The 11,919-nt window shown below is 41.6% G+C and overlaps 1 protein-coding gene across 2 annotated transcripts; it reads left to right on the forward strand.

The window, feature by feature from the left end:
• Positions 1 to 2,424: 2,424 nt before the first annotated feature.
• On the forward strand, positions 2,425 to 10,860 carry bmp4 (bone morphogenetic protein 4). Of its 2 annotated transcripts, none has more exons than XM_068718020.1 (4): positions 2,425 to 2,684; positions 6,612 to 6,734; positions 7,201 to 7,565; positions 9,762 to 10,860. In XM_068718020.1, exons 3-4 carry the CDS (start codon positions 7,208 to 7,210, stop codon positions 10,613 to 10,615), a joined length of 1,212 nt encoding a protein of 403 aa, XP_068574121.1. In that variant the 5' UTR covers positions 2,425 to 2,684; positions 6,612 to 6,734; positions 7,201 to 7,207; the 3' UTR covers positions 10,616 to 10,860. The 2 variants fall into 2 exon arrangements, with proteins under 2 accessions (XP_068574121.1, XP_068574122.1); XM_068718021.1 differs by having other exon boundaries at positions 6,618 to 6,734.
• Positions 10,861 to 11,919: the final 1,059 nt, after the last annotated feature.

Raw genomic sequence — 11,919 nt, forward strand, 5'->3', positions numbered from 1 at the left:
CAGATCTCAACAGACCACTGTTCAGACAACATGGCCTCAAAAAGCATAGAGGGTTTTCCTTCAGGGTAACTCATCTCCATATTTCAACAATAAGTGTCAGACCTATAATCGCTCTTTAGGATTATTTTGACATTCAATATTTGTTGGATTTTAAACTTTCAACCCGTTCTGTCTGAATCTATCTTTTACTTTCTTGTTGCACTCACATTGGACATAAAATCAGTGAAAAAGTTTCAACCAAATGTAATCATTACCTGAGGGTAAATGCTCAGGCAGTGACAACGACACATGAGACACATATGAGTGCAATTTATCAGTTAGTTAATCCACTTTAGCTCCATTGCACATTATAAGTATGGAATTTCACCAAAACCTGGAAGCTTGACAAGTTTTCCCCATATTTCCACTAAGACAATAAAAAGCTTCTTACATTAAACATTAGCGAATCAGCTCTGTATAATCTAGTGAGAAGTGTAGAGCATAAATATCTATGGGGTCATATCAAAGAGAATTGTTTCATTTTTGAAAGTCTGCATGCCTTAAAAAAAATCTCTTATGGGCTTTTCTTAGTTTTTAGTTCAGCTTTTGATCACAGGATTCTATGAAAATTGTTCCACTAATATGATATCAATTACAGCCTCTTCAATTACAGTGTGAGTGCCACAGGTCAGCTTCCTGGGTCTCCTGCGTTTTTTCAAAGATTCATACAATATATATCTGCTGCTTAAAGATCAGACAATATTGTTATTTTGAGTATGAAAATAGCAACCTATTTCACAAAGAAAATAAATAAATCCATATTAAGTGTGTGGATGTCTGGAGAGGTACAAGGATAGACATGACTGCAAACAAAACAAAACAGAGCTTCAATTGTTATTTTGAAATAGTTTAATGCTGTAATGCTTTTGGCTGTTGAATGTTCAGACATAAATAAGAGCAGAGAGTAGTGGTTCCATCTCTCAGACATCTTAAGGGAAAACAGATTTCTTTATTTCTTTCTGCCAAACAACAATTGAATGAAACACTGAGAAATGCTTTTGAAAAGTATAAAGAATATTAAAGATGTAATGTTAAAGATTAATGTGTTATTGTGTGTTATAGTCCTCTCTGCATTATAAATATATTATAACATATTTACATAAAGTATTATGGAATTAATTGATTGAACTTTGTGTGTATTTATGATCAATACTATCATTATTAATATCATCATAAATATTGTTGTTACAATATTATATTGTAATCATGATTTGTTACTATTATTATTATTACTAGCATTATTATTTGTATTATAGTCTTGAGCTATTCAAAAGAGAAGCCAAATTAAGTTTCTGATTAAATCATTGTTTTACAGCTCCACATGTGAAATAGGAGTCACTCCAAAGATAGCAGGCGTAATGCTTTCTTATGGGATTTTCGGGTTCCCAGAAGAACACTCCTCTTTTAACTTATATTACTCCCTAATGAGCTTTAGAACCTGTGTCACGATGCATCCAATGGCTCGCATACGTCGTATTAATTAAGCTCTATGCTGACTCGAAACAACACAAATCTTCTGTAATGGGGGTCAGGAAGGAGAACAAATATGCATATTTGGTTCAGGATCCCCTAAAAATGACCACACGAACCTAATAAACAGAGGAGTAAACGACAGCGAGCACTTCATCTCGCTTTCTTTACTCCAGTGACAGTGAGGGAAGAAGGCAACGACCTCATTAACGGTCATAATTACTTCTCTAGAGGCCAAATAAACGTCACCACATCGGGACAAAAGAAAACGAAACGTTTTGGAAAACTATGTGTAGTTTGTCCCCCAAAATGGACTTAATTTCAAGGCGAATGTGGAGCAGTAAAACGATTTTCAGTGGATGTGATACGTTAGCAGCAGGTCCACAATTTAAAGCAGTGCCACGCAAGGAACACTTTTGTATTAAAATTGTTCGAGCGTCGTCTTTTTTTCATTTGATTTTTGATTGTTTACCTTGCAAATCTTAAAGTTAGGCTGGTTGTCCAATTTTGATGTGGCCAATAAATGCCACTCAAATTCTCTTTAGACCTATTACATCTACAGGTGGCCTGGGTCTTTTTATTTAGAGTACCACGACGTCACCTTGCAACGAGTAGTTTACTGTCTGAGTCCCAGCATTTAAATGCAGATTGAGCGTTTGACCCGTCTGCTGTTATTCACAGTCAAATTACAACGTTTCGCGTAATGAAAAAGAAAATACTTCGCGCAATGAACTCTCTTTATTTAAAGTGGAGGAGGAGAGAAGGGGGGTTATCCAAGGTGTTTGAGACAGATGAGGGAGGTGGGGTCGGGGAAGGAGGGAGGGCGGGAGGGCGGAGGAGGCAAGGACGGTAAATTGGGCGGACACATAAAAACTGCAAGGGACCATAGATGCTGGATCATTTGTAAAGTCTGGCCGTCCTGCGCACCACCCGCCGTCACGAGCCGAGTTGGAGACGGATAGGTAACCCCGCTGCAGACCCCGAGCGCCGGCCTTCACCCCGACCCTGTTTCCTCTTGTCCGTTTAGAGGTGTCGCCAAAGGATTAATGAGCCAAAAAGGCACCCAACTTCTCCTTTAAGGCTCATTTCGCCGTTTTTCGGCTATACGCCTGGACTGCCTCACACCTTCCCTTTTATATTCACTTCATTCGAGGATACCTGTACCTCTACTGATGGTAAGCGCGCACATCTGACACATTCACAAATAACAGATTGAGCAACGCAGCTTGTTGATACGAAACGCATTGAGTTGTACAGGAGGAAGTTGGCAGTTTGTGGCTTTTACTTTTGGTTGTAGGTGTTTACGCGCGTTTAACCGACTTCAGTGAAAGTTTGGACAGCATTCCAGGTAGAAATGTAGAAGTATAAATGTCCATAGACATGTTATAGTCTACCTCATTGACACAGAAACGGAGACCAGAGGAAATATAAGTGTATTTGGGGACGAATAGGGCAATAATCCTAGTGGAGCTCGAAGCAGGTTAAAGCCTTTTGTGCCGAAGAGTTGAGCAGTGACAAACCAATAATTTTCAAACAGAGTGTCCATTTCTATACGCCTGTCTCTCTTCAACACAATTTAAATATTTACATTATTCTGACTTTTACTTTTCAAACCGAAGTTTGGCACCGATTTTGCCCGATTAAACACCTGTATATGTTTATCTTCGTGTCATCCCGTACGTAATGTGGCAGATGGAGATGACAAGGCGCAGAATTTAAGGGAGAATAAAAGGGAGAAAAAAAACTGTTCATTTCTGAAGCTATTTTTTTTTTATTCCAATAAATTTTCATCATTACATATAATTCGTAGTCATGATTCATTTCTGTCAAGTTATGACTAAGTCTGCCGTCAGTGCCAACACGTTACAGTGGCACAACAGAGGTGATTTCAGTTTGTAATTGTTTGCCATTGTAATATAAGGACTCACATGTTTTCACCTGTTTTGAAACAAATTATTATAAATTGCGTCATTGAATGCAGAAAAGCTGCAGCAAGGAAAACATATTGTGGCCTGCAGGCGCATGGCGTCTTTGGCACACTCCTTTACTTTTCAACTCAAGTTTCTCTATGACCGACTTGCCAAAATTTGGATGCGAACGCATTTTAGAACCAAGTAGCCTATGTGTTAAAAAAAAAAATCACAAGCATCTGGCAAAGGCTCTACTTCTTTGGGTCGTTTCAGGAGAACTTTTTTGTTGGTGATCATTTGGGTTTTACATTTATATTATTTAACACTTTACAGCAAGCCAGTTGAGAGGATTTGACATTCAAAAATGGATTTTTTTATTATTATTTTATTTTTTCTTAAAAATAGCGAAATCAGCATTAGAGATATCAGATAACTGATAAGACTCATCATTTCTATATCGGAGTTCTTGCCTCTCAGAATGCACTAAGCGAACAAAACCATTAACCTGGTTTTGGTGATCTCACTGACTGTGAATGTTCTTACTCTTCAACTGCTCACTGGGAGCAAATAAAATCCAAAACCTACAAAACAACAAGAGACATTACAGGTCTCTGTTTTATTTCTTTCAACACAAATTAAGATATTGCATTTTGTGGGGAACACTAGCTCCCTGTGAAGTAATTATTTAAAATCCTTTGAGCTTTAGTTACTTACTTGTTATCAAGAAACAAACTCAAAAGTCCCTTTTTAAAGGATAGTCATTTTTTTTCTTTGCAAATATTGGCCATTATCTGGAGACACCAGAATAATAAATACGAGTATCATTATGAACTGCATGTCATCTACAGCTTATTAGCATAAACCAGACAAGGCCATTTAACATGAAATGTGGCAGTAGAGTACAAAAACACAAGATGTGTTGGTAAACCGATTACTGGCATCTAAAATCATAAAATAAATCATGCCAGAGATTTGGTTGTTCCCTGTGGCAACCTGTTGCCCTCCTCCCTCCCTCCCTCCCTCCCTCCCTCCCTCCCATCTTCCCTCTCACCATCACTGTCAAATTCCTCAGAAAACACATTTGAAGAGCCATGTGCATAGTCTGATCACATTATCTTTGGTCAGAGAGAGAGGCCAAGGGGGATTGAGCAAAGCCAAGGGAAGTTGACTGCTTCGGCCTAATTGAACCCTGGTCTGCATTTATTGTTGTAAAATGCATTGGTGTCTGCCGGTCAGTTTAAATGTCTTTTTAAAACATTTTATAATCTTGGAAATTGGTTTTGCTGTCACTGTTTGATCAAGAGGAGCTGATACGTGTGGTGATACGTGTGGTGGAAAATCACTGAAAAAATGAACAGGGTTGGTGTCAATCCAAATGTTTTTTTTTTATAAATCACTGGTTAAAACATGCCAGAAAAACGAACGCAATGACTTTTTCCAGAGTTGAAAGTTACTCCCTGTCTGCCTTACATCTTCTTTCATCATCATCGCACCACTTTGAGTGTCTGTCTGTTTTAGCCTGCAGCTTTGTCAGTGGCTGGTTACAGTTACAAGATGTTCTGTATGGTCAGTGTTTTTGAGTGCTATGAATCCCTGTAATCATGGGAGAGGCCCTCGCTGTACAATGAACGTTTGTTGTAAGAGATGTGCACGCACACACACACACACACACACACACACACACACACACACACACACACACACACACACACACACACACAGACACACACACAGACACACACACACAAGTTATCCCCCCACCCCATGGGTAATAGAGCTGATCATGTTCTGAACCCTCCTCTCTCTTTGCCACAGTTCTCACGAACATGCAAGCGGTGGCACACACTCATGCACGCGTACAGGCATGCACAGCGTTTAGCTCATGCACGCACACACACCGCACATCACCCTTTCTTCACTCACACTGGATCTAGTGTCATGACCGAAAAAGGGGGGGGGGGGTCAATCAGAGGTCAAAGTCTAATGCTGTTAGGAAAAAGATCCTTGATTGCATGTACAGTGAGCCATGCAGGGGCCGAGATAATCGCACAGAGACAAACCCACACACACACATACACACAATGTTCCTGTTAATGTGCATCCTCACTGTGTAGTAATGCTTGGGTGCTCTCCAGTGGAACAGGCTCCAAATGATGACCAAAGACCCATGTTGCTTCTGAGAACCAAGTAGCAATGTTTGCACTGTGGTCCTGTTGTTGTGGTCACTCCATCCAAAAAAACTGTAATTTTATGAGTCTGATTCAACGGCATTTAGCACATTTAAATGACGCATTTAAAAGAATTAGTCATTAGAGCCATGAGCTGTGCTTGTTAAACCTTGCAGAGAAAAAAAAGACTGCTAAAGATGAAACTTGTATTTATTTTCACGAGGTGTTTTTAAGATTTCTGTCGGAGAATGTGTAAAAACTTTTATATACCAAGAAAATGTCCTTGGTGTTGTATGAAATTAAGAGCCAAATATACCCTTCAAAAAACATCAACACACACCAGTGCTGAATGTACTGATGACAGTGATGTCAAAGAGCAGAAGGCCTGTCATCAGCAACACTTCGACTTGTGTGATCCCTCAAGTGGGGAAGCGTTACTAAGAGATGAAGCACTTTTGCGATAGATGCATTCAGTTCCTTGTCTGAAATAGGTGGTGTCAGCCGCTTGGAGGGATAAAGGTTGACTAAGTTCATTTGGAGACGGTTTCTCTAAGCAAACAGCCCTCTTGTTTTGGATATAGATTTTACCACTCCTGATCAAAGTGGTGTTATCAGCTCTTTGGTCTTGTGTGTGAACATGAGAGGATAGATTTTCAGTTGAAGTCAGCACTTATCTCTTTTTTTTTGCTCTTTGATTTTGCTTTTAAGACAGGTTTCTTATCAATTTTTCGGAATAGATATAACGAGGTGTGTTTTCAGTTTTAGGTGAGTGTAAGGCATTAGGGATCTGCTGTCTGTGTTGTGCCACATACCTCCTTACATTCCAGTTACAGTAAATAGCTAGCTTTGCCCATCAGCCAAAATGATAAGCCTTAAAGAGACATTGGGTCTCTCTCTTACCCACATATACACTGACACAGATATACCCTCTGCTACTCTTTGAGTAAATAACATGGAACAGCCTCAAGTGTCTGTAACTGCATTCATTTTATAATTTCCCTGTGTTTTTACCTATATCTTTCAGGAACAGGGTCACTCCAACATTCTCCTGCAGCCTTTCAACACCACCTAACATTTCCTGGAAGATTGTGTCCATTGCCTGCTCCCAACAAACATGGACTGTTTTCCCATGCTTTATTTTCTGTCGGTAAGTAAGTGGACCATGCCATTTCAATTTGTAGCATGTGACACATTGCTGCATCTCGCATTTTTCCCCTTTCCTCTCTGTCCACCGAGTCACTGATTTATGTGGCATTCATCCAGACGTGTATGGAAGGTAAGCCAGGAGGGAGTAAAGAGGAATGACCCTCAGATTCCATTCAAAGAAATTGGGTTCTCGAACCAGCTGTTTAGCTTTAGAGGATGTCGCCGAAGATAAACTGCAAGTAGTCTATCTGATTGGGGACTGCTTTACTGTAAACAAGGCAGACTGGACCATTAAAACCAATTAGTCTGCCCTCAGTGGGAACAGTTAGGGAGGTGGGTGTGTTGGAGCTGGTGAAGACATGTAATAAAAGGGACAGACAAATCTTAAAATGGAGGCCATCCTTTCTTTTTAGTGTTTTCTTCCCCGCTGCTCTGTTCTAATTTTCTATCTCTGTTTCTCCTCTCAGAGACATCATGATTCCTGGTAGTCGAATGCTGATGGTCATTTTAATATGCCAAGTCCTGCTGGGAGAGAGCAACCATGCTAGTCTGATACCTGAAGAAGGGAAAAAGAAAGTACCGGGCCTGCAGGGTCGTTCGGCCGCTCAGAGCCATGAACTGTTGCGGGACTTCGAGGCCACGCTGCTGCACATGTTTGGCCTCAAGAAGCGGCCGCGGCCCAGCCGCTCGGCCTCTGTGCCTCGATACCTGCTGGACCTCTATCGGCTACAGTCGGGGGAGGCTGAGGAGGCCGGGGTGCACGACATCGCATTTGAGTACCCAGAGAGGTCAGCCAGCCGGGCAAACACTGTGAGGGGCTTCCACCATGAGGGTAAGGAATAAAAAATCTTGTCGTTTGTAGGAAGAGAGATGATAAATGCATCATGTCACCACAGAACCATTATACCATACTGAAGGTCTCTATTGCCAGGCAGTCCAATGATTTTGGTAGTAATGTATTTCATTAGCATGGGCGCGGACTGCTAAGTATTCAGTGTAAAAAAACATGTCCTACATCACATTAAACATGATTATAAGGCAGCTCCACCCATCTCACCATAACCAAGGAATCTAAGGATGTGGTCACCAAACACTGTCTACAGAGCGGCAAAATAAAAATCTGCTAGACAAGCTCTCAAGAGCCTCATTTGACAAAACGCTGCATGTTTGGTCAGCAGCTGTAGGAAAAGCATGCCTTCATATTACTGACTTACACTTCTCACCCCACCCACCAGAACATTGCTTAAAAAAGCCTGGTCTTGGCCTGGAATTGGAGTGTGCTCCTCTCTCATGTCTCCAGTTTATATGGAGGGCTCTTTTAGAAGGACCTTCCTCAACGTGCAATTATCTTTAATGCTACTCTGCAGCCTTCTAAATAAAGCCCCTACTGCCAACAATGTGAGTGCTGAGAGCCGACGCTGCCACTCTCTGTAGAAATGGAAAAACAGTCTCAGAAGCTGGTGTGATAGAAAGACTGGAACGTTAGAAGGGTTTCTGTTTATTGTGACTTGGATCTGCTTAGTTTTAGCGACAAATGCAGAGGTTTCAATTAGGCTCTGAGAAGATCCAGGGTACCCGATCTGTTAAATGTAAGTCGAGTTTAGAAAGCTAGACTGAAACGGTTGAATAAATACTTGAAAGCGATATTTAGCAGAGAGACAGAGGTGATGTGTCGGACTTAGCGAGCGAGGAAGCGATCTTGTAGCGCAGTGAACTGAGAAAACTGTGGAGCTTTAGAGCCACAGAACATGTACGGCTTTAGAGGGAGGAGTGAGTAAGGAGGGATGAGTCAGCCTTAATGGGGCTTTTCAAACACACTGCTAGTAGTACCAACGTTAGATAGGAAGAAAGAGAACCGCCTCCGGACTAGGAACTACGGCCTGTGTTGCACTGTGTGTGTGTGCACGCACGTATGTGTCTCTGTTTTGGTTTCTACTGCTCTCTACAGGCATTTACCCTCCTTCTCCTCTGCGAAACTATGTTAATAACACGCTTTGAGGCCTTCTGAGTGGGAGTGCTCGCTTTCATGGAAGCACCATTGTGCGATTCAGTTGACTTATCTGTCCAAAACACCGTGAGTGATTACAATCTGCAGCAGATGGACAGTTAGGTGTGGGGACATATTTACATGATAGGTAAACCATGTATCCTATCAGCAGCAACACAGATGTGTTCTTATTGGCCATGGGTAACAGGTGACATCTCCCTGTGAATGAAACTACAAAGCATGGAGTAAATGAGAGGGTGTTTCACATTTTGAATAAGCTTTGGTTAAGGATTTGAATACATTGCAAGACCTCGTTTCCCGTGGGCTTCAGATAAATGAGATTCTGCCATATTGTCTGACTCCTTAATGATTATTCATGATGAAAATGATAAACGTCTTAAGTGAACAAACTGCAGAGCTAATCAAAAACACAGCAGGTTTTAATAATGAGAACCACCTGGGTAAGATTAGGGTCTGGGTGTGAAATAACAGGGGTGGATTGAGCAGGAAAATAGTAGACACAACATTCCTTTCCCCAACAATGGTGATCTTGCCAGAAATCTGCAGACTGAGCGTGGAACAGGGTACCTCCACTGTGTTTATACTGTAGCTGTGGTACGTTAATCACCACCCTCCTTGTAATGCATGTTTCAGCAAAGTGCTCAGAGAAAGGCATTGAGAGAAGGGCAGGATAATCCTTATAGATAGATAAGGAAGCGTGGACGCTGTATATTTATATTCCTGAACACCCCAGAGGCCTTGAAAATGTACATTCTTTTGTGTCAATTAAGCCGGCTAGAGTGAGGAAGTGTTTAGTTTCATAGTTTTATCCGTTGGTGCTGTTTGGAGGACAAAGATCACAGTCTTTCAGTAAACAAACAATACAGCATCTTCATGGAAACTTAATATCTCAATATTTTTGAATATATAAGATGTACATATGAAGTAAAGTTGTGAGTTTAATTTCTACACATCGCATAAGTTGACATGAATGAATTATGCAGCTAATCAATTGCCCTCATTTCTCTTGCTCAATTTCAGAGCACATGGAGAGGGTGCATGATCTGGACGATGGAGACACCACGCCCCTTCGCTTCCTGTTCAACCTCAGCAGCATTCCAGAGGACGAGCTGCTCTCTTCAGCCGAACTGAGGCTCTACCGTCATCAGATCGATGAAGCCATTGCTGACGCCTTCTCAGACAACCAGGGGCTTCATCGGATAAATGTGTACGAGGTGCTGAAGCCCCCGCGGCCAGGGCAGCTAATCACGCAGCTCTTGGATACGCGGCTTGTGCGCCACAACGCGTCACGCTGGGAGAGCTTCGATGTGAGCCCAGCGGTGCTGCGTTGGACTCGTGAGAGCCTCCCAAATTATGGGCTGGCCGTTGAGGTTCTGCACCTCAACCAGACGCCACGCCACCAGGACCGACATGTCCGCGTCAGCCGCTCGCTACACCAGGAGCCTGGCGAGGACTGGGAGCAGCTACGCCCCCTCCTGGTTACCTTTGGCCATGACGGGAAGGGACACCCGCTGACCCGCCGGACCAAGCGCAGCCCCAAGCAGCGGGGCCGTAAACGCAACCGCAACTGCCGGCGCCACGCACTATATGTGGACTTCAGCGATGTAGGCTGGAATGACTGGATAGTGGCGCCCCCTGGTTACCAGGCCTATTACTGCCACGGGGAATGTCCTTTTCCTCTGGCGGATCATCTGAACTCAACCAACCATGCCATTGTTCAGACACTGGTGAACTCTGTGAACAACAACATTCCCAAGGCCTGCTGTGTGCCAACAGAGCTCAGCGCCATCTCCATGCTCTACCTAGACGAACATGACAAGGTGGTCCTAAAAAACTACCAGGAAATGGTAGTGGAGGGCTGCGGCTGCCGCTAACAAACAGACTAAAAAGAACTTGGACTGGAACCATGAAAAAGCAACTTGGACGCAAAAACAAATCAGAAGGTCTTTACTCCCAAAAATGTTCACTTGGACCCTTATTTATAACTTTTATGTTGAGGTGTATGTTTGTCTCACTTTTTTTTTGTTTCTTTGACAATATGATCATATATTTTGACAAAATATATATATTTATATCTACATATTAAAAATAAATTGAGTCCTTATTTTAAACATAAAAAGCTGTACAACTTTTCATAATGTACATTAGATTGTATAAGGTTTTTTTATTGAGAAAATAGTAAAAACAGTCTAAAAAGTAAAGTTTATTTACTGGTAATATTTATTGCTTTCATATGATATACATTTTGAAGAAAAAAATAAAAAACTTGAATTGCCTCCAATAACACATTACAGCAGATCACAAGATACACACTGCGTTAACACATTTTAATAAGACCCTTAAAACTAAATCCATTTCACCTTGTAAAATATTTATAACTATATCAATTATCTACTATAAGGCGGTTGTAAAAAATAAAAGATGACAGTAATTATCTATTACTGTCTTATATGAATTTTGGTTTAAATTCTAAGCCTATTATTTGCCAGATGGGCTTTTAAATGCATTCAAATCACTTTTTAGCTAAAAGAGATTAAAAAAAACCAGAGTAATCTTTCTTATTCTCTGTCTTTGCCAAATAAAAATAGTTAGTTTTATTATCTGACATCTCACCAACTTTGAGTGATTCGCACCTCATCAAAGACAAATAGAGGAAATAATCTTCAAGCTATTTTCAATGACAGAAGCTGTTACAGAAATGGGATGCCATTTCAAAGCCAGTAGGCCTTCATGGGTTAAGGCCTTATTGTTCTCAAATTTCACTTTTATGTCAATTAGGCTAACATGTGGTGGTTGGACACTCGCTAATCCAATTGCAGTCGGGGTGGGTTGTTGAGCCCGACTGTGAGAGAGTGATTCTATTGTTCTTGACGTCCCCACATTGGGGGCATGATTGTGGCCGATGCGTCCTGCCCTGATACAAGGCGGCTGAGTCCTCAGAAGAATCAAAGGTTAGACGCTCTGTCTCCTGCCTTTGTCTCCAGCGGCTCATGCCGACAGAGCAAAGACGCCTGTCTCCAACCTGTGCCCCATCACACAATAGGCTTCTACATCACTTATTTACAAGCTGACGGCTGGCCCAAATTATATGATAATGTTTAGAGAGAGGGACTCCTTTGAACTGCTGGGAGACGCTGGCTGTGTATTGTTTTGCAGAGAGTGCCCCTGTACATCATCA

Source organism: Cebidichthys violaceus, unplaced genomic scaffold, assembly GCF_023349555.1.
Source record: "Cebidichthys violaceus isolate CVI_PGR_0920_01 unplaced genomic scaffold, fCebVio1.0.p SCAF_22, whole genome shotgun sequence".
NCBI classification, from domain to species: Eukaryota; Metazoa; Chordata; class Actinopteri; order Perciformes; family Stichaeidae; genus Cebidichthys; species Cebidichthys violaceus.